The 23,613-nt window shown below is 40.8% G+C and overlaps 1 protein-coding gene across 2 annotated transcripts in view; it reads right to left on the bottom strand.

Annotated features, from left to right (window-relative positions):
- LPCAT1 (lysophosphatidylcholine acyltransferase 1) overlaps positions 1–23,613 on the bottom strand; it is a 146,697-nt gene that overhangs the window by 52,744 nt on the left and 70,340 nt on the right. For both annotated transcript variants that reach the window (XM_026659250.2, XM_026659249.2), the window contains exons 9-11: positions 21,043–21,168; positions 10,452–10,605; positions 3,492–3,590 (exon numbers count right to left, since the gene is read on the bottom strand). In XM_026659250.2, the coding sequence (XP_026515035.1) occupies positions 3,492–3,590; positions 10,452–10,605; positions 21,043–21,168 (379 nt within the window). The remainder of the gene's footprint in view (positions 1–3,491; positions 3,591–10,451; positions 10,606–21,042; positions 21,169–23,613) is intronic.

The raw sequence follows: 23,613 nt of genomic DNA, 5'->3' as shown, positions 1-23,613 counted from the left end.
GATCAAAGCCACAGAATACCAAAGGAGCAGTGCAAAGTGCTGAAACAGCAGTGCTAAAGTGCCATGGCAAAGGTAATGAATCAGTGCACTGCAAGCAAAGCTGCTGGAGTGCCAAACATTAAGCAAGGGGAGTGAAGTGCAGATGCACTGAAACAGGTGGCATGGAAGAACCTACTTGAGCCCTGAATGAATCAACTTAGGCAAAACTAGATGCTGATTAGGAAGGTTAGACAGAAATAGATACCACTGAGCTTATCACAAAGATGACCATGAAGCAGGGCACTCCTCTACTGCCTGCAGCCAAGGAAGAACTGGCATAGAATGTCCAAGCAATGGTGACATAGTCTAAGGCAGGGGAACGTAATGCAGAGGCCTGGATCAAGCTCTATTCTACTATTGTTGCCCTCAGTGGGCAAGAAATCTGACTTGTGGGAGTTGGAACTGTTTTGCGCTAGATAACACAAACCTAAGAGTGAGAACACTGTACAGATGTCGTCAACTTCTCCCTCATCTCAAAGTGACAAACTACCATTTCAGCAGTGGTTTGGAGCTTCCAACCACTTATTACCAACTTTCTATTCAGCAACTAAGGACTTGTCTACATGGTGGGGTTATGTGCTCTATAGGGGTGTGATTTCCAAAGCACACTAATGTGCTGCACATTAACTGGTCTGTGTAGACCGTGCTGGTGTGCACTGAAGGTTCCCTAGTATGCTTCAACGTAGAATAAATAGTACTAAGGTGTACTAAGGAACCTTCAGTGCATACCAGCAAGGTCTACATGGACCAATTAATGCACAGCGTGTCAGTACACTTTGGAAATCACACCCCTGTAGAGCACATTACTCCAGTGCATACAGAAACTCTGAGATAAGTGTCTGTTGGGACACAGAATGCTAGTAAAAGGCAGCTGGGCTTCATATAGGAGGAAGGAGAACTGGTCTAAAAGGGTCAAGGAACCTTAAAAAAAGAGCAAAGAAGGATTACAAAAATAAATTTAAAAATATTCAAAGTAGTAGGGAAAAGGAGTTTCTAACATGTCCCCTACTATTATCTCTTATCTCTTTGCTGGGAAATATTTTCCATTTCCCTCTCCAAACTAAAGGCGTATTTTCTTTTTAAAATAAGGCATTTTAATGAATGAGCAATGCTTCTGAAGATATAATCTATTTCAGGATGTGTATTAGTAGCCTACTTGTGCATTTCTCAGATGGATGGAGGCACTTGGCATTTAGCTTTGGTGCTAACTTGGGCTTATAACTATGAGCCTACTAATGCACACTGTTGTATATTATTGCTATGGAAGGAAATGGTGACTATATCATTTACAGTATCAGGAAGGGCATCGTTCTTCATTCCACTGAACTATGTCAGTGGAATACCTCTTTCTTCATTCCACTGAACTATGTCAGTGGAATACCTCTTTCTAAAACCTGCAACATTTTGATTGCAGCTAAATCAGACAATGCTGCAAAGCATCAAGTTAACAAGAGAGTGGTTTAAGGTAAAAAAAAAAAAAAAAAAAGACAACAGCCCCCAGTTCACATTATTTCCAGTTGTATGCTGCATCAAGTGCGGAATAGTAATCTCTTTCTTATCTTCTGAAACACTTTGCTCTTTAAGAATTTGCAGTACAGCTGTAATCCTTACATGGGTCAACATATGACACCAGAAGAGCTGTTGTAATTAATCTAGACTTTAAAAGTAGATACTCAATTACACAGAGAACAGGATCAAAAAAAGATAGAGATGTCATGCAAAATACTTACAATGATATAACAAAGTCTATAATATACTTTTACTCTGATCATCTTTTTTTATTCCTTAGCCACTCATGCTCATAATTCATATTTAGTTATGAATGCAAGACTTGCAAAATTCAACCAGAATAACAACTCTAAGAGTACATCTTTAATTAATTTAAGTCCTGGATAGCTACATCTCTTGCTTAAGGGTGTGGGTTGTTTTTTTGTTTTTTGCAAAATTTGTATTTCACTTGGAGAACTGATATAAGCGATGCCATCAAAAGAACTCTTTTGCCAGTATTAGCTGCATCTACATTAGCAGGGATTGATGGCATAGCTATACCGGCAAATATTTTCTAGTGTAGACCTGGCCTTGGGATAATGGAGGACAAATATTAACCCCTCCCAATTTCCCCTATCCCCTCCCCTCCAAAATAAAAAAAGCCTGTTGAATTTCACTACTTCTGCCCCTGACAAATGCAAAGAAATCACAAATAGTAAAATAAATACATATGGATTATTTCTTTACCACAGTCTCCTGTGCAAACAAAGTCAAGTATACCCCAGTGTGGACAAGTCTCTCTCTCAGAAACTAAGATAGTTACAACTGGCCAAGTCAAACATATGGCGTAAGCCACTAATTGCCACCCTCATAAATACGAGTGACTATTCAAGAAGCTAATGTATCTTGGCTCTGACTGATAAGATCACAATATGACACAGAGCTAGCTAAAGACAATACTATATCAAATGAAGTATTAAGTTATCCTTTTTAATTAGAATGCAATGGAACAAGTCACACCAACACTGCAAATATGTACCACATATTTGGTACACAAATAGACTGTGAATTTATTTTTAAACCCCTACAATATATCATTATTAGTGGATCTGACATTAAAGATTTCCCTAATGCTTAATATATAATGCATTTTACTAGGACCTCAGAAGGTGAGCAATGATCTCCAGTCAGATAAGTTATTTTCCCTGAAAGACTCCCAACAGTGATCCAGACTTTGCCAGCTCCTTCTCAGCTCAAGTCTATCCCCACCTCCCCAATCCTGTCCCTTCCAGATCTTGTGCTAGTGTGGTCTATACTGGTGGCTCCTGTGACTTACAGGAGTTGGGGGAGGGGGGAAGGAGAGAGACTGGCAATCAAAGGCATCTCAGAGAAGAGCACCCCTGTGAACCACAAGAAGCACAAGATCCTGGTGGTAGGGTTGGGGATGAAGAGGGCAGTAGCAATCTAAACAAGGAGATGAGGGAGAAAGGTGCACTCCCGTGAATCAAACATGTAAAATTTCACCCCAAAACGTAAGTGTTTCAGAAAATTTTAATCATGTGGAAAAAAAAAAAGGTTACAACAGAAACACATTTTAATAAGGCATAAGCACAAGGGGTAAGGGGTAAGTTTGGAGGTTTCAACATAATGGCCCCCAGTCCTCCAATGCAACATGCTAATGCAGATCCCTGTAGAGACCCACCAACTCAATCGGTCTCAGCTCATGCAGAGGAAAGCATGCTACAATCATATGATGGGACTAGTGCCTAAATCTGTATTTAATTACTTCTGAGGTGCTTGATCTCTGAAACTAAGCAATGTATTAATGCTTTTTTAAAAAAAGTGTAAATGTGAATAAGAAGAATATATAGAATAAAATTCAGTCAAATCAAATTGATTTTTTAAAAATAGTTCTGTATTTTCTACATATTGTAAGAAGAACGTTGTAAGAAGTTGCTACTTGCCTTAAATGCCAACTGAATGGTTTCTAAAGTTTTGGATGGCCTACATACTACAGATAGAGCAGTCACATATTCCCGTAGATCAATTACACCATCTTCATTCTGTAAATAAAATAAATCATCAGAATTCTGTCATCTGCCTCAGAACTCCATAAACATTTAACAGCTATTAAAGGAATGTTAAAGATTATTAAATATACTATACACATAAACCCACATGAAGATATTCTGAAAAATGTTTGTAAAATTTAGAGGTTGAGATTGTCAAAGATGACTAAAGGAGTTAGATGCCCAATTCCCACTGAATTCCAATGAAAGAGGGGGGCCTAACTCCCTTGGTTTTTAAAAAAATACCAATCAGAGGGTATAATTCGATGCCAAAATTTGCATTTCTAACTTGGAGTGGCATGGACTGGAGAATGAAATGTACCATAGAAAGGAAAATATATACTGATCATATCTTTTCTAACTAACAACATGAAGCTCAAATTACTATGATCAAAATTCAGTCAAAAAAATTTAGTTTTAACAGTGAAAAGATTTAATTTTATTTTCTACCATGGTATGGACAATGGTCATTTTCCTAATACCTTGTTTGGAAATGGATGTCAATTATAGGGTTTGGTGCGGTTTTGAAAAGTTATTCTACAAAAGTTTTCACTTGTATGGCCAAAGATGTCCTTATGGATCTGATGGAATACATCACTATTTCTTCCAGTGGATAAATATACCTTGTTTTGAAGGATAATTAGGCAAGTTAAGATTCAATCAGCTAGAGTAGATTTTGATACCTTGTCATCTTTGTAATGGAGATGGTACATAATGCAGAGGCTATGGACTCCTACCCAGATGTGTTGTGTTAAAACCTGGTTATAGCATCCTGGAAAAACGTGCTGGTACTGTCAAATGCAATCCACTCCTGGCATCCAAATGGAACATCACTCACAGTGGATTATGCAAATCTTCATAATATGATTGTCCCTCTCCTTTGTTACGTTCTCTGACCAGCAGTGAAATAGCTGACCTTTAAATCATCGCTGGGCATATGACTTAACAGCTCAGAGAGATGGAGAGGTATATACTTCAACTTTTCAGCAGTTCCAAGAAAACTAAATTATCCATCCACAAGGCCAATGTACTGATGAACTAGCAGACATTGTAATCACTGACATCAATGTCTTGGCCCCACAACCCACCTTTCCTTGCACTGACCTAAAATATCTCTATGGTTCATCAGTGAATTATGGCAGATGAAGCATGTAGTCAGATTCAAACTCTAGGATCGTAAAATCTGATTTGAACCCATCTGCTGACAGCACAATGGGTTTAGTACAGGATTATGCCACTTTGCTAAAGAAAGTGAAAGTCCCTGTCCTCCGCCTTTACAGCTGCAAAAATCAGCAAAATTATTTTGCATAATGAACTTGCAAGTCACTTGGCTTACATAAACCAAACATCAGACCGAAAATCACTGAAAAGAGCTCTCATCCCATTCCACAGAAAATTCAACAACTATAAGATGAACTTTTTGAAACAGAAAACTTAGTCAGATTTGGTCCCACTGCATATGATGAATTACAAAAAGCCCTGAAAATTGTTTAATCATCACTTGTAAAACAAAACTTCCACCCCAACTGATGAAAGCCCAACAGAACTGAGCTCAATTCTATTGAAATTATTAACACTTTCTTTAGAGAAAGCAAACCTGCTAGCCTTCCTGAAAAATGCAATACCCTGCTTGAACCTCACCAACACTTGATACTGGAATCTCTCTACCTCCCTTTAGAATCATAGAATATTAGGGTTGGAAGACACCTCAGAAGGTCATCTAGTCCAATCCCCTGCTCAAAGCAGGACCAACACCAACTAAATCATCCCAGCCAGGGCTTTCTGATCCTGTCCTCTACACTCATGTTAGGACTAATTATTATCTAGACAATTCCTGACAGGTGTTTGTCTAACCTGCTCTTAAAAACCTCCAATACTACTACTTGATAGTACTATCATACTACTTGACCCCTGCAGCTTTTGTCAACTGATCACTTACATATATAATATACAAGTGGGTCAGTAACATTAGTGTAAAACTCATGGACTAGAGATGAGAACAGGTTTATTGTCTTGCACTAGTAATGTTTCCCTCAAACTGAAAAGAGATCACTCTGTATAACTGACCTGTCCTCTTAGTTACAAATTCACCAATCTTAGTGTCATATGAAATGATTTTATACTTTCTTCTAGATCACTGATAAAGATAGTATTGAGAAGAACATGCGAGACACACCTCCCCCCCCCCACCACACACACACTAGAAACACTCCCTATATGTAATATACTTGGGCTTGTATAAGGCATTTGACTTGGTACTGCACAACATTCTGATTAAAAAAGTCAGTGCTATACAATACTAATAAAGCCCATATTTAATGGAATGAGAAGTGGCTCAAAAGGGGGTATTTTTAGGGAGATTCCACCTTTAGGGAGCTCTGGATCGGATTAGCCAGTCATTGAGATATGGGAATACATGAACTCCCTTTTTCCTGAGGAAAGCCACTACTACTGCCATACATTTGTTGAAGACCTGTGGGGTGGCTGACAGGCCAAATGGGAGAGCCGCAAACTGGTAATGGGTCTGGTTCATGGCAAATCTTAGGAACCTTCTATGGCCTTGGAAAATTGATATGTGGAAGTATATGTCCTTTAGATAGAGGGTGGCATACCAATCCCCTGGATCCAGCAAAGGAATGATGGCGCCCAAGGAGAGAGACCATGCGGAACTTCAAGCTGTTGAGATGATGCAGGTCTAGGTTCCGTCTGAGATCCCCTTTGGCCTTTGGAATTAGGAAGTAACGGGAATAAAACCCCTTTCCTCTTAGATAGTGTGGAACCTCTTCCAAGGCTCCCACCCAAAGGAGGGACTGAACTTCTTGTTCCAATAGTTGCTTGTGAGAAAGATCCCTGAAGAGGGATGGGGAGGGGGTGTGGGAAGGCAGGGTGGATAAAAATTGAAGGATATCACCAAATTCTATTGTGTTTACAACCCAACAGTCCAAGGTAATGTGGGTCCAAGCAATGAGGAAGCAGGAGAGTCGTTTGGAAAACAAAGGGGTAACTGGATCCAGAACTGAGGGAATTGATATGTCGTCCTCAAGAGTCTCGTCAAAACCAGTGCTTCTAACTACCTGAGTGTTTAGGGACAGAATGCATCAACCCTGAAGAGGAGACTGGTGGAGGGGTGTCTACGTCACAATCCTTTGCTCTTCCTCATCCGCTGGTCCTACCTGGCAGGTTGCACAAAATAGTGTCCTGTCTGTTGAGGCCCGTAGTGTTTTCTGGACACTGCCGGTGTATACAGACCCTGAGATTTTAGGGTCGCCTTGGAGTCCTTAAGTCCATGGAATTTGGCATCTGTTTGCTCTGAGAAGAGCGAGGGCCCTTCGAATGGGAGATCCTGGAGGGTTTGTTGCACCTCTTGAGGAAACCCCGAAGACTGTAACCATGAGCTTCTGTGCATGGTAACAGCCATAGCCATTGATCTGGCTCCAGAATCGGCAGCATCCAAGGCTGCCTACAGGGACACCCAAGCTACTGTCTTCCCTTCTTTGACTAGCAAAGAGAACTCCTGTCTGGCCTCTTGAGGGAGCATGTCCTTAAATTTCTGCATCGCCTCCCACATATTAAAATCATAGCGACCTAGCAAAGCTTGCTGGTTCACTATTCGGAGTTGTAGCCCACCCGTTGAATATGCTTTTTGGCCAAACAAGTCCAGCTTTTTGGGGTCCTTTGCCTTGGGCATGGGGTCTGTTTGACCTTGATGGTCCCCCTCATTGGTGGCTGCCACTACTAGAGATCCTGGCGGAGGGTGTGAAAACAAAAATTCATACCCTTTGGCTGGTATGAAGAATTTCCCTCCCTCCTACAGCCAAAAGGATGGAGCGCAAGCAGGGGTCTGCCAGAGCACTCAAACTGGGTCCATGATCACCTCATTAAGGGGTAAAGCCACTCTTGAGGGACCCGCTGCTGACAAAATGTCCAGTAACCGTGTGTCGTCTCTTTCACCACCTCAACTTGGATACCCAAATTCAAGGCCACCCGCTTTAATAAGTCTCACGGCGCGGTACTGGAGTGTCCTACTTTCTGAGGCCACAGAACATGAATGCCTTAAAATGGTGCCCTGACTCAGGAGAAACCCCCATGGGTTCCAAAAAGGCCATCGCCTGGGTTCCAGTCCCCACGGTCCTGGAGGCCAAGTGTTCGGGGGCACCATAGCGCCTGAGGCCCAGCAGGGGAGTCGTGCAAGCGGTCTTGATGGTGAGGAGAGTAGAAACCCCACTTCAGACTCCGATGAGGAAGACGAGCTGTGGTGGGGAGACCAAGGCAGTACTGACCCTCTCGGTGCCAGCGTACGGCATTGCGGAGAGGTCCGAGCTGAGGCTACCATAGAAGGTTTTTGCCTAGAGGGTGGCTGTGGTGCCACATGAAAGTTGGAGGATGGTTCTCTGCCACTCATTGGTACTGGCAGTGCCAAGTCCTAACTCTCCGGGGACCCTGGGACTGGGAGAGTTGAGTAGGTCTCTAGCAGCCGCAAACGCCTCTGGGGTTGACGGTTCTGAGAACTGACCAGTACGCTGTCCACTGGAGGATGGCATTTCCCATGCTGGAGTTAGTGGAACTTGTGAGAGGCACCAAGGCTGGCGAAGGTGGCTGCTGAGGTGCTGGAGAAGGATAGCGGCCTGACACAGGTCTCGTTCTAGCTAGATCCCCTTGCCTGCTTCCTTTTGGCACTGGGGAACGACTCTTCTGGTGCTTAAGGTACTTTTTCTCATGCACTGGGAGAAGTATCGGTGCAGGGCTCTCAACTAGTGGAAGGAGTGCTCTGCATCAAAGCGGAGATGCTCAGTGCCAAGATCTAGATGCCAAGTCTAAGCGCGGCTCCGATGCTGATCTTAGGGCTGCCTCCGTGAGGAGGACCTTCAGCCTCGCTTGCTGGTCGGCCTTGGTGCAGGGTCTGAAGTCCCTGCAGATTTGGCAATGGTCTTTCCGATGAGCACTTGAGACAGCTCGAGTGTGGATCGTTCAAGGGCATCAAATTGCCACAGGAAGCCCAGGGCTTGAAGCTTGGTGACTGAGGCATGCCACGGGAACGGACAATCCTCTCCAACGAAGTGCAGAGGTGTCCAAAACTCAGTAACTACTAAAATTCCTAACAACAAACTACAACTACTATATACATGAGAAAGAAGAAAAATCATTAGGTAAGACTGCTGGAATTTCCCTCTTGCTCAGGCAATCATCATGGGTGATAAGCAGGAACTGAAAGGGCATGGGGTTGGTGGGGCCTTTTATACCGGTACTATGTGCACACAGAACCAGAGGGTGCTGGAGCCGACCCGACAGATACCACTGAGGGAAAAAATTCCAGCAACTGTGCTCAGGGAGCACATACACCTACATTGGAATGGACATGTGCAAGCACTTGAAGAAATTGAAATCTGAGGAAGCCTTGTAATTTACTCTAAGGTTGTGGTACAGACATTAGACAATAATTTAGTTTCAGTATTAAAATATATTAAAATCTAGACACCAGCAGGAGATGCACTGATAGAAAAGGAGAGAGTCTTTTTGTTTTTATTTTTGGTGCCTAACACCACGGAGGCCCCCAGCAACCAGGAAAGGCAATTGCTCTGAAGGGATAGCACAGGCAGTCTGGTTGCTTACAGAAGCTGTATGCAGATGGAAACGGCTTAGGCAGCCAGAATCTTCTGAGAATTTAGCTGTCAGCCTCAAACAAACACCTACTAAACATGTGCAAACTACACTTGGCCAGAGTTGGGTGGCATTTTACAACGAGGGCAAAAGGCACATCCCTGACATAAGGATGACTCCCCTTCCCCTCACACCACATTTCAAGCCCCTGCTTCAAAGCATTTGTTAAAAGATACAATTCCTTTTGAACTAGAATATTTTGGGGAAGTTCTATGGCCTGTATTGTGCAGGTCAGACAAGATGATCACCATCGTCCTTTATAGTTTTGGAGTCTACAAATCTAGAGTTTTGCAATGAAAGTGTTATAAGAATAAAACATGCACAAAACGTATTTTCCCCTAGCCTCATTATCTGAAATGGCTGAAGTGTTTTTGCTGAAACTTCCCCCCATTTTTTTTTTAAATAATTCAGCCAGAGACAGACATTCAGCATAGAAAATTCCAGCCCTAACAGATTACATTTGGAAAAATTATAAGGACTGAAATCTGCGTCTTATAGTGGAAAGCGTCTGGTAGCATAAACTGTAGGCATTGCTACCGACACTGCCTACAATTATTAGTCTGATTTTCAAAAGGTGCTGAGTACTTGCAAGTGCCATTAAGGTCAAAGAGAACTCCAGATGCTCAGGACACCTGAAAATTTAATCTATTTATCTAAGCAACTCAGTAGGAGTTTGGTGCCTTACTTTAGGCATCCATGTGTGAAAAGTCTGTTTTGAATTTTCATTTGCATGGCATCCTATAACATAAAAACTGACTCCTCCCCTCATTGCACATGCACACACGGACCTCCCCACCTAGTTTCAATTAAGGAAGATTTCATATGGCCAAAATATTTCCATATGCTAATCAGGTATAGTATTAGAAATATCTTATTGTTTGAATAATATTTTGTGCTCATTTTTTCTCTACACGAAGTTTTGTTTTTCATAATTGGTACCCCAAAACAAAACTGGTTTTGTCCGATTTCTGTACCATTCACCTTTCACTTAAGCCATGTTTTGTTTAGTTAACTGGATTTATTTAGACTTACTAGATAAGAAAAAAGCACAAGGATGTCAAGACTGGGATTTTAAAAAGTGCTCAGCACAGGCTGTACTCTGCTCATACTGAAGTCAATGAGTGCATTTTTTAAACTCCAACTGGAAAGACATAAGAATGAATTTTTAATTCTCTAAAACATTCTGGTATTTCTTACCTCAACAAAAAGAGCAAACATGTTTTCTAATGTGTCAGAAATTGGGACTTCCAAGTATGCAGCAAACTCTTTAAGACTGACTCTTTTCTCTTTCATTTTCTTGGCACTTTGAGAATATCTATCAAGATCTTTTTCAAGCTTCTCTGGTTTCAGCCTACAACAACAAACAAACAAACAACAAAAAAGGAAAACAGTTGACATTTTCAGACTACTTTAAAAGGTATATTACTGACTACTTCTAAAATCACTAAATGTTCCTTGCATTGTGTAAAACAGTGAATGACAGCACTGTAAGATATTATGTAAGAACTCACTTACTTATCCTGATTCACTATTAACCAAAATACCTGGGGCTCCATAATTAAGGCTCCAAAGACAAATCACCCACTTAGTTTCCAACATAGCTCAAAAACCTAATATTCATTATTATTATTTGTATTAAGTGTAGTGTCTAGGAGCGCTATTCATGGACCAGGACCCCACTCTGCTGATTCTTTACCCTTTCATGCAACTGTCAATTGCAGACTATTAGTAGAACAGTGACATAAATTATTTCCACTCTTGCTAATGTTACTGAATGAGAAAGACCTGATACATGTTGTTTAAAACCAAGATTACTAGTAGTGATTACACTCTTAATCCTGTTTGTCAGAGTCATCACTTTTCACATCCTACCCTGCAAATGCAGTTACTGACAGCATTTGGGGCCACCTAACCAACAAGCAAGGAGGCCAAAAGATCCATCAGTTGAGGCTAGTTAGTATATAATCATGAGTTCACCCATTTCCTTTCCAATTTCAGAGCCAGACCTGATCTACGCATAAATTTTGTACTGGAATAACTGTTTTGGTTAGGGGTATGACTTTTTAATAAAAATATATAGTTAAAGTGCTAATGATGGAAGCTGAAGGCTTATAAAATGTTATGCTTTGGGTTGCATGAAGAATAAGTTCTGTGCCCTTCCACCATAGCATCCACAAAATCTCAACCAGCAGATTTGTTTTGAATGGTGGATAGCCAAGTTAACTCAGGACAATGTGGCCTTTTCAGTCAGAGGGCAATTTTTTATTTCCAAAAGGTAAATGCAATCAATACAATAGGGCAGTTTCTATGCCCTAGTTTGTTCCCCTTCCTGCTACTGAGGCAGCACATAAAGGGAGCAGGAAACCCACTGGGGATTCCCCCATGTTGGGGCAATTATGGGTGGTTTACAGCTGGCACAGTCAGGTCACACAACTCCTTTCTTCCTTGCAGGCCTTAGTGTTGTGGTCTGGCTATCCCCAGTGGCTCAAGTCAGAGCAGCCCCTATCCTGGATTGGAGGAGACAATCAGGAAATCAGAATAGGCTATTGATCCCCCCCCCCCAACCCTCCTCCCTTGCTATGATGCAGTAATCAGTCAATGGAGGATCTGCAGCAGGGAAGGGAGAATAGCCACTCGGAGTGCTCTAAGCTCAAACCAGAACTGTCCTGAGGCTGCAGCTGAAATTGAAGGAGGCAGTTGGGGAGACAGTGCCCCTAACCACTTCTCTACAGCTATATGGCTAGTTCAAACACTTCAATTTAAAAATCACAGGATGCAATTTAGGAAGTACATTTCAATTCATAATCCAATACAAATTTTCTTCTTAGCACCATGGTCTTAAAGGCCACAATTTAGAGCATCATGGGCCATAAGTGGACCCACAGGTTGGAAACCAGTAATCTAGAGAGTTTGGCTGTGATGCCTAATTGCACCAAAGTACTTGAAGCAAAGGTCTCAAAAATGTAGAGAACTGACCAAACCTGACTGGAACAGAGGATCTGAAAAGGATATCTGATGAGTTACTTGGATCTAGGAAACAGCTAGTGATTGCCAATGAGATATTCCCGCAACCAGCTCCTTTGATGAGTGCAGTCAGTCAAGGAATTGACTACAGTGTTTGGAAGCCAGTGTTCATACTTAGCGGGGTGATGTGTGTTGGCCAACAAAGGGCCTGCCTTGTGCCTTACTCTGTAATCATTAACAGTAAGAACCAAACTTAAGAGCCAAGGGAATTGTGTCAGTTTCATGCTACACAAAGGTAACCTGGAAAACTAGGAGGATCTTACAAGTGAGACTCCTAAATAGGTGGTATTTTTAGAGAAGAGCACTTTCAAGGGTTGTCTGGACACCACCATTATGAGGCCTACGTTGATAGGGATAGTTTTTTCTAACTTCATTCAAGGGAGATGGAAGCACCATTGCCATATATTGTGATTTAACTAGATGCCTAGAAATCTACAATCCCACAATCACATACAATTGGTTAAAAAAATCCTAGTTTAGAGGGGAAGTGAAAACAACCATAAAAATGTATAAAGACATGCAGAAAAAAGGTGAAGTCAATAGCAATGAATATACATTAGAAGTTAAGAATGCAGAAAATTGGTAAGGGAAGCTGTAACAGGGTGCTGGCTAGGAGATCCAAGCCAAGCCCCTGTTAGCCCAGCTTGGCTTAAAAGGGGGATTAGTTAGGACTGGCCAGGGAGGCCACATCCTTATCACCTGAGGGGATGTACCTGGGGACCTGAGTGGCCAGCCTGCTATATAAAGCTGGCTGGGAGGAAGCAGAGGGGGAGAGACAAGAAAGGGAGGAGCAAGGAGCTCTAGATCCCTGCTGGCAGGAGAAGCTAGCGGTCTCCCAGGTGTTGGTCTGTAAGATATGTAAATAGTAGATGGTGGGGATAGGCATGAACAATAAAAGAGCACTGGTGCATGTTCTTTGGAGCGGTCTCCGACTGAGTTTGTGGAGGGACCGGGAGAAGGCACCGCTACAGAAGCTTATCAATGAAAAGTCAATGGCCAATGGAGTTAGGACAATTAGAAGGAATTTAAAAAATATAATCATGCACAAAAGGAATCCTAACACTGGTATAGGTTCATTTATAAATGCAGATAGTAAAACTGTCATTGATGCAGAAGAGGCAGAAGTGTTCAATAAATATTTTGGTTCTGTATTTGGAAATGAAATAGAAAGTATTTCATCATCCAGTTTAACTATAACTAAGAAGGAATTTAAACAGCTTTACTAAAAAAATATATGCAGTGTTGTTGTAGCTGTGTTGGGATACTTGAAAGACAATGAAAGACACAAACTTGTCTCAAATGGTGCAATCAAAGATACTACATCTACCTTCTCTTACTGAAAGTTAAACATTTTTAAATGAGCACATCCAAATGCCTTGCACTCAAGAGTCTGAAAATGAGTTGGCAGAGGAGCACTAAACCATTGATGTTAACTTTTAAACAAACTTTGGAATAATAGGGAAGTTCTGGAAGAAAGTTAATGTTAGTCTGATATTTAATAGAGTAAATGAGATATCCCTGATCATTATAAGCCTGTTAAGATATCTATACATGAAAAAAATCACAGAATGATTGATGAGACTCAACTAAAAATTGTAATATAAATGCCATTCAACATGATTTTATGGAAAAATAGATCTGATCAAACAAATTTGATACTGTTTTCTGACTACAAATTTCATAGATAAGGGTACTGTGTTGAAGTAAATATATTAAGACTTCTGTAAGGCTTGTGACTCAGTACTACGTGACATCCTGATAAAAAATTAGCACTATACAATATCAATATAGCACATATTAAATCAAGGGTAGTCAATTATTTTTTTGTCAAGGTCTAGTCAAGGTCCAGCCTACAGAGAAAATAATAATAATAAAATAATAATAAGTAAATAAAAAGATTTTGGGGTCTGTTCAAAGCGTCTGGCGGTCCGGATTTGGCCCATAGTCCACCTATTGACTATCACTGTATTAAATGGATTAGAAACTGGCTAAATGATAAATCTCCTAATATATATGTAAATGGGGAATCATCACTGAATTACTGTATATCCAATGAGGTCTTGCAGGGATTGGTTCTTCACCAAATGCTGTTACGCATTTTTATCAGTGGCCTGAAAGAATATATAAAATCATTGCTGACAAAGTTTGCAGATACTACTCCACCAATCTGTTCTAAGAAATGAGAAGGACATGCCATTTAAACAGTTTCCTACATCACTTTGTAAGCTGGGCACAGTCAGACAACATGCACTTTAACAGAGCTAAATGCAAGGTCTAGGAACAAAGAACAGAGACCATACTTACAGGATGAGGAACTGTATCTTGAAAAGCAGTGACTCTGACAGTGACCTGGGGGGTCATGGTGAATAACTAACTGAACATGTGCTCTCAATTTGATGCTGTGGCCAAAGCAGACCCCGGATGTATAAACAAGGAAATATCAAATAGGGATATGGAGGTTCTACTACTCCTGTATATGGCATTGGCAAGACCACTACTTGAATGATTCCATATTGCAACCAAATGACACAGCATCATGGGGAATTACACAGATTACAGAAGACTTCAAGAATCTGGAAAGGAAATTGAAGAAGAGGAAAGTCCAAGTGATCACCTCAAGGATACTTCTGGTTCCATAAGAGAGAGAAGCAGAAAGCTGAAAATGCTGGAGTGAACTGTTGGCTGAACAACTGGTGTGAAGCTGAAGATTTTAGTTTTGTGGAACTTTGGAACACTTTCTAATGGGAGGAGGAATGTATGAATGGCACAGTCTGCATCTCACTGAGAGAGAGAGAGAGAGAGAGAGAGAGTGTGAGTGAGTGAGTGTGTGTGTGTAATTCTAGTTTTCTCACTGGAGACAAGCTGGAGCATCCAGGAGCAATTAAAGGAATACCTCAAAGAAAGAGTGCTAAGGAGCAAAATGTAGTGCAAACTCTCACTCAGCGTGTCATGAAAAATTTGAACCAAGGTGGCAAAGATTGTGAAGAGATTTTTTTTTTTCAAATACTTATATAACTATGCCAAATGGGACAGTCTCATTGATGAGAAGAAATGTAACATTAACTGGCATTTCAGAAATCTGGTGGAATGATTAACAATTAGAATGTTAAAATTGCTGGTTATAACCTGTTTAGGAAGAATAGAATGGGTAAAAGAGGAGAGGAGGATGGTACTCAATATTAAAGACACCATTATCTGTTTTAGAGTTATTGATAACTCTTCCACAATATCTTGAATGCATATGGCTCAACATGCTAACAGAGCCCAGGAAGGAATGAAGACCTATAGTTACCCAGGTCATTCTGCTTGAATATTGGCACAACATTAGCACTTGTCCAGTGTTCTGGAATTTCCGAGATATTCCAAGGTTTATTAAAAATGAACATCAGCAGGCCAGAGAGCTCCTCAGCCAACACTTTTAGGTCTCTTGGGTGGAAGTTTTCCAGGCCTGCGCATTTAAAATTGTATATCCCTATCTGATGCTCTTTCTAGTCCATTAGTAACTAAGAAGTATGTTAAAGTACATCATCCTCATGTGATTAGCCTGACAGATCTTGGGCAAAATAATGGAAAAGTTGCTACGAGGTTTAATTGATAAAGAATTAAAGGATGGTAATATAATTAATACCAGTCAATGTGATTTTATGGAAAGGAAGTCTTGTCAAACAACCCCTTTCTTTCATTTTCTGATGTGATTACAAGTTTGATTGATAAAGGGTAACTGCATAAATGTGTTAGCACTATACAATATGAATAATTAAATGAATTGTGTAAATGTAGTATACTTAGACTATTGTAAGGCATTTGACTCTAGTACCACATGACATTATGATTAAAAAATTAACACTAGCAATATCAATTAATCACACATTAAGTGGATTAAAAACTGGCTAACTGAAAGATCCCAAGAAGTAGTTTTCAATGAAGAATCATCATTGAATAGGGTTGTTTTTAAGGGGGTCCGCAGGTACCAGTTCCAGGACTGATGCTATTTTTATCTATGATCTGGAATATAAAATCACTGCTGATAAAGTTTGCAGATCAAACGTCAACAATGACAGTGGAGTGGTAAATAATGAGGAGGACAGGGCAATCACACAAGGTGATCTGATCACTTGGTAAAATGAGCCCATCCAAACAAAATTATTTTTAATGCAGCCAAATGGAGGGTCATACATCTAAGAATGAGGAATCCAGGCCATACCTATAGAATGGGGGACTGTGTTCGAGAAAGCAGTGATTCTGAAAAAGGTTTATGGGTAATAGTGAACAAACAGCTCAATATTATCTCCCATAGTCCTTTTTGCCACAGCATCACAAATACATGATCCTTTGATGTATAAACAGGGGAGTCATGAGTAGGAGTAGGGAAGTGATTTTAACTCTGTATATGACATTGGTGAGAGTGATACTGGAATACTATGTCCAGTTTTGTTGTTCACATTTTAAAATGCATATTCAATAACCAGAGAAGGTGCAGAAAAGAGCCACAAAAATTATTTGAGGGCTGGAGAAAATGCTTTACAGTGAGAGGCTTACGGAGATCAATCTGATTAGCTTATCAAAAAGATCAGGGGGCGACTTGATTACAGTGTATAAGTACCTTTACAGGGTGAAAATACTGGCTACGAAAGCTTTTTAATCTGACAGAGAAAAGCATAACATGTCTGAAAGCTGGAATCAGACAAAGTTCAAATCAGAAATGAGGCACACATTTTTAACTATGAGGGTGATTTGTCATTGGAACAAGCCACCAAGAGATGTGGTGGACACTCCATCTCGATGTCTTCAAAGCAAGACCGGATGCCTTTCTGGAACATATGCTTTAACCAAACAAGTTATTGGGCTCGATTTAGGGTTAACTGAGTGAAATGCAATGGCCTTATAATATACAGGAGGTCAGAATAGATGATCTAGTGGTCCCTTCTGGCCTTCAAAATCCATTAATCTATGAAAACAGGGCGATTCAATGTAGCAGACAAAGCTATAACATGATCAAGTGACTGGAATTCAAAGCTAGATAAATTCATACTGGAAATAAAGTGTAAATTTTAACTGGAACAACCTACTAAGGTATGTGGTAAATTCTACATCATTTGAAATCTTTATAATTAAGACTGGATATTTTCCTAGAAGTCATGCTCTTGTTCAACCACAAGTTTTTGGGCTTGATGTAGGAATTATTGAGTGACATTTTAGGGGGTCAAACTACATAATTGCAACAGTCCTTTCTGACCTTTAAATCAATGAATAAACTGCATAGTGACTGCACCTCAAGCAAGTGTATGTTGAGGGTCCTACTGTAAGCTACATTCCACTGTGCAAAAGAACAGGATTGCAGTCTTCCTATTAGTGGGGAAAAGCCAAGAACAGCTGAGATTTCCCACAATGTACAGATGCCAGGATGGATAAAAATCCATGATTTATAGATTTTTAAATAAATAGATTTTTTTAAATTTAAATCAGATTTTTTATTTTATTTAAATTATAATTTTTTCTTTGTAAAAATAAACCTGTTTAAAATTAAATCTGAATTCAATATAAAACATGATATGGCCTAAACTTATTATAATCTCTTAAAATATATAAATAAAAAATAAATACGCTGAATTCATAAGCCGCTATCAAAACTATGAGTTAAAGGTTTCTTTTCTACATAAAAAGAGTATTGGGGGAAAACATCTAACTTTTGAGGTTAAGCTTTATAAATGTGGCACAACAGGTCAGCCTAAGTAAGTCAGGAGACTGTCTCATTTTCAAAAAACTTAAGCGAATAGGAACTTAAACTCCAGTCCCTTTCACTTAGGTGTATTTGAAACATATTTCCCAGGCTGACCTGAAATAATCAGTTTAATTCACTGACTACAATTAATCCCTCTGTTTAATAAATAATTTAGTTATAAATGTGAAACATGTTTTGATAAGAAAAATTTACTCATCCAAAATAATTAAGGTTTTGTTTAATAAAAAAAATGAATTTTATATGTGATTTCTTGTTTAATTAAATTCCAGTTACCATCCTAAGGCAGGATGACACAAATCATGAGCAAAAAGTTAATTGTCTAATAAACAAGCAATATATCATTCAACATTTTCTAACATACTAAAACTGTACAAATAATAAGAATCTGAAAATATTAAGCCATATCATTGCTTAAATAAATGTATATAGTTATAGGGTACCATACTAGCTAGCAAAAAGATGTCCCAAATATAGTATAAAGGCTCTATTTAGTTGTAAATCAACATTTTTTAATGCTTATATCAATCACTGAGAATGCACTTTTCTTTAGAAAATAACTGGAGTAAAAATGGAAAAGTTGATTAAAACCAATTATTTAAATCAATGTTTTCCACTTAGTGATTTAACTCAATCCATCCTGATAAACACCTAATACAGGGAGTCTATCACCCCGATAGACGCCCAGATCAGGGAGTCACAGAGCCTCTGAAAAAAATCAAGGAAGAATGCCCATTTAGCAGAGTTTCATTGTTGGTTTTGGCAACAGCCACTAACATCCAGAATTCAAAAGGACATAAATTGGGCCAACAGCTTTGAGGCTGATTGGTAGCCTGCTGAACAGGCACAGAAGCCAAGCAATGTTGCAAGGAAACTAAAATGAGCCCTAGGATTAGCACCTGCATACTAAAGGAGAGGGGTTTACTTTGAGTACAGGTCAGCTCAGAGCCTTTAGAGGTAAATCTGGTGTGGAGAATAGAACATTCCTGCTGACTCCCTGTAGCATTCTCTATTGTCCTGTTGGAGATCCTTTTAGTTGCAAGGTCTCTACAGAAAAAGCACTTATCCTTACTGTTCTTCTATCTTCTATATTTCCTACACTAGAAATTATTTTCTCCTTTCCTTCCTCCTATGTACAGCTGCTGGAAGATAAAGGATTAATTAGTGAAAGGAAATAATTAGAGTTGGAAAAGGAAACATGAGGCTACACTTCATGCTTCCAGGTAAGGAGGCGAACAAGAAAACTTGAAAGAAAGTTGCCAGATTGGTGACTCAAATGATGAAAATGAACATGTGTCGGTCTGCACTGCTTTGGATTGTTATTGAGTAGAACCCGTCATCAGCATTGATGCATGTTCTCTGGAATGGTGGTTGAAGGGACATATTAACGTTTAGCACATCTGGCATGTAAATATCTTGCAACGCCGGCTACAACAGTGCCATGAAAACACCTGTTCTCACTTTTAGGTGACATTGTAAACAAGAAGCAGGCAGCATTATCTCCTGCAACGATAAACTTGTTTGTCTGAGACATTGGCTGAACAAGAAATAGGACTGAGTGAACTTGTAGGCTCTAAAGTTTTACATTGTTTTATTTTTGAATGCAGTTTTTTTTGTACATAATTCAACATTTGTAAGTTCAAGTTTCATGATAAAGAGATTGCACTACAGTACTTGTATTAGTGAAAAATACGGTTTATTTTGTTTTTTACATTGCAAATATTTGTAATAAAAAATAAATATAAAGTGAGCACTGTGCACTTTGTATTCTGTTATAACCGAAATCAATATATTTGAAAATGGAGAAAACACCCAAAAATATTTAAATAAATGGTATTCTATTAACAGTGCGATTAATCGTGATTAATTTTTTTAATCACTTGACAGCCCTAGTGCTTACACATCAGCCTTAATCAACATTGGCAGAAGATAGAACCATAAGCTGTCCATAGCTGCTTTTTCTAGGCATGCTGGGAGAGGAGCAACCAGTTGAAGCACTGTGTGCATTTGTTGTCTTATAATACAAGATCACCTGAGACTTGTCTGAAGTGTAACAAGTGTGGGATTTTAAAAATAAATCCAGTGAGATGATTCCAGGTACTTGAGGAAGACAGACAAAACACCAATAATATTGTTTAGCTAGGCCACACCTTAACTAAGTAACACATCTGGGAACTATCCGGCAACAAGACATCCAGTGCAGCTCATCCTTCTTTCTGTAAATTGTGCCACCCAGATGTCCACTATTGGCACTCCCACATCTTTCTTTACCACCAGGGGGAGGGCTGCCCCCAGCTCAATCCCCCACACAATGACCCCAGCACTGTTTGCTAGGTTCTGACTGCTATCCCCTTGTATGAAAATTAAGGGAAGAGGGGTTGACTCCTTGCCATACAAGACATTAGGAGCCCCAATTCCATTTCCCACTTCCTTTAGGAGATGCCTTCTAATCTGCAGTGGAACTGGACCCCCTATCAAATGCGTATCCACATGAGGCATTCACCAAGTTGTGACAACATGAATTTTACAATCTGACCAAACCCACCAGTTCCTTGGGCTGCTCAGGAGAAGATGAAACAACCCCATACTGTGCCCAGGACAATCTGGCAGTGAGGGAAAAATTCCTTCCCAGCCTCCCAGAAAGTAACTAGGATGAAGCCCAAAGCAAGGCCCCAAAACCTGGATATCCTACTCTCATCTCCAGAGGAAGAGCTTTGTTCAGGGTGAAGAATGACACCTCAGGCAGGGGGAAGGGCTTACAAACTGTCAGCTGATGGCTCAGGAGCAAAAAGACTGCAATCTTCTTTCCTTAAAGGAGCCAAAATTTTCTTTCACCTGCTGGTCCAGACAAAACCTCTCCAACCTTGAAGGGTGCAAGGAGGGGACCTCTAATGAGGTACTTCTTGAAATATACATTAGCGCTTCCTGTTTGTAATATAAAATTCCATTTTCTAGTCATAAAGGTAACTAAGACAGTTGCGTGTGTATAAATGTTAGTAAATAAAAATCATATTATATGCTCACCCAAGGCTTCTCACAAGCTTTGCAAATTCTAAAAGGCAGGTGTTTGAAGGCAGACGAAGTTGTCCTTCAGCCAAAGCTAGCTGGCAGTCTTCAAATGTGTAGTCTGTTACTGAAACTCCCAAGGCCCTTGAGTAAAGAAACCCAATACAATAAATATAATCTCTTTTGATACACACAAATCTATCATTTACACACACACACACACACACACCCCTTTATTACCTTGGCTGTGTACAGCATTAAACCCTATACCAATATATCAAAGCAAAAATTTAAAAAGTGAATAGCCAACGGAGAAAATGTACGTACAAAAAACAAAAGATACATTCTATGGAAACTTGCTGCAGAATGTTTACTTTGACTCTTCAGATACAAGTCCAAGGAGATACAAAGAAAAGAACACTACGGATAATATAAAAGTGGAACAAAAATAAGGAAATAAAATTCACATAAAAGCTTCCTGAAGTATGACCAAGGAAAAAGTACCACTGACCTACAGGGTCCCAGAGCCCGAGCTCCAGCACCAGCCCAGATCTCTACACAGCAATGAAACAACCCCACAGCCCGATCCCCTGCGAGCCCGAGTCAGCTGGCACGGGCCAGCCACGGGTTTTTCTTTGCTGTGTAGACATACCCAGAAACTGAGGAGGGCAGTGTCCTAAGGTGAAATTGACCAGGAATCCCAGAGCTGAGGTAAAATTGATGAAGGCTCCTTACTCATAGGTGAAACTGACAAGAATGCTTGTGAAAGTGATGATGGCAGCCTATAAGAAGGCAACATCTGCTGTTTATGATTCACAAAACATTATAAAATGGACGCAAGAGTGGAGGACCTCAATATAGCTGCTTTGCAGATTTCCTCACGAAAATGATATTTCTCCCTCCTTTCTCACTCCCGAAAAAGTTAAAAATAGGTCTTGTAGAGAGAGCTTTTAGACTAAGAAGAAAGGTTTTCTTTCTTATAAGAATTAATAATTGCTCCTCAGACATAGTGGGCAATAATTGCTTTCGAAGCTTTGAGACCTCAATTCATGCCAGCATAGGTGATTAAAGAAACACCCATTGTTTGGAAATACTTTTTCTGCCTAAGTAGAATTTTTATAGCTCAACAGATTTAGGTAATGCCACCTTACCTCCCAGGGCCAGCTCCAGGCACCAGCCGAGCAAGCTGGTGCTTGGGGCGGCAGCTTGTAGGAGGCGGCATTCCGCCCAATCCTAGGGCGGCACGGCTGCTTTTCGTTGTTGTTGTTGTTCCGCTCCGGCCGCCCTGTAGGGGGCAGCGGCGTGGAGGACTGGAGCGCCCTGCAGCAAGCCCGGCAGGGCAGCCCGCGTCCTTCCCTCCCCGCCGACCGGAGTGGCACGGAGCCCTCCAGGCAGGGGGCACGGTGGGAGGGGCCGCCTGGCAGCGCCCCGCTAAAGCCCGGGCCGCCCCCCTTCTCTCTCTCCCCCAGCTCCCTCCCCCCGCTAACGGGGGCACATCTGCAGCGCAGGAAGTCCCCCTGCACCCTGGCTCCGGCCGCGCGGGTTTTTTTTTTTTTTTTTTTTTTTTGCTTGGGGTGGCCAGAAAGCCAGAGCCGGCCCTGTTACTTCCTTAGGAGGATTAGAGCAGAATGAAGACAGTGTAATCTCGTGCTTTAGATGATACGGTAACACTGATTTAGGAAGCAATACAAATGTTCTCCAAAGAACCACATTGTCAGGAAAGAACTCAAGGCTTTCTTAAAGGATAAGGGAAGCAATTCACTGGATCTTCCTTGCCCAAATTATGACCCCAAAGAATGCAACTTTAAGTGACAAGAACAATAAAGTACCCACCATTGATTTAAAAGATTATTTCCTTAACCATCCCAGTTCCACGTTAAGCTTCCAACTAATAACAAGTACTTTAACTGGAAGAGTAAGTTTTGCCACTGCTTTGATGGATCTGAACATGTGAGGGTGAGAAACTAAACTCTTATTTTGGATGAATGGAGGGCCTCCCCCAAAGGCAGTCACTATAAGGACCGATAAGATGCCAAGGCTCAGATATTCAATGAAGCCATCAAAAAAGAAGCAAAGTTAGGTTGGCATATACTGATTTTGCAGTGAGGCCATATCCAGATAAATTCATCTAATTCAGGTAGACAGAGTCACATGATAAATGAGAACCCTTTCTGGAGGGGTCTCATCAGGATATACATTATGAATAGCAATTAATGGGTCTGCTATGACCAATGGAGCTGTGTTGATTAAGGCAAGGGGAATAATTTTGGCTGGTAGGACGGGGCTTACCCCAAGTAACTCAAACATGCCTGGAGAGTATCCTTTGACCACAGACCCTAACTTTTTTCCATGGTCTTCTAGATTTCCTCTCCTGAGGGACTAAGGCAGGGGTCTCAAACACGCGGCCCGGGGGCCGCATGTGGCCCGCGGGGTTGTTTTCTGCGGCCCGCGAGCTCCTTGCAGCCCCCCCCCCCCCCCAGCGTTTACCTAGAGCGGCTCCAGCCCGATGCGCACAGGGGGAAGGGCAGTTCCCCGTTCCCGGCCAATGGGAGCTGCTGGGGGCGGTGCCTGAAGCAACAGCAACACACA

Source organism: Terrapene carolina, unplaced genomic scaffold, assembly GCF_002925995.2.
Source record: "Terrapene carolina triunguis isolate 2854851 unplaced genomic scaffold, T_m_triunguis-2.0 Scaffold613, whole genome shotgun sequence".
Lineage (NCBI taxonomy): Eukaryota > Metazoa > Chordata > Testudines > Emydidae > Terrapene > Terrapene triunguis.
This window is presented reverse-complemented; position numbering and strand designations above follow the sequence as displayed.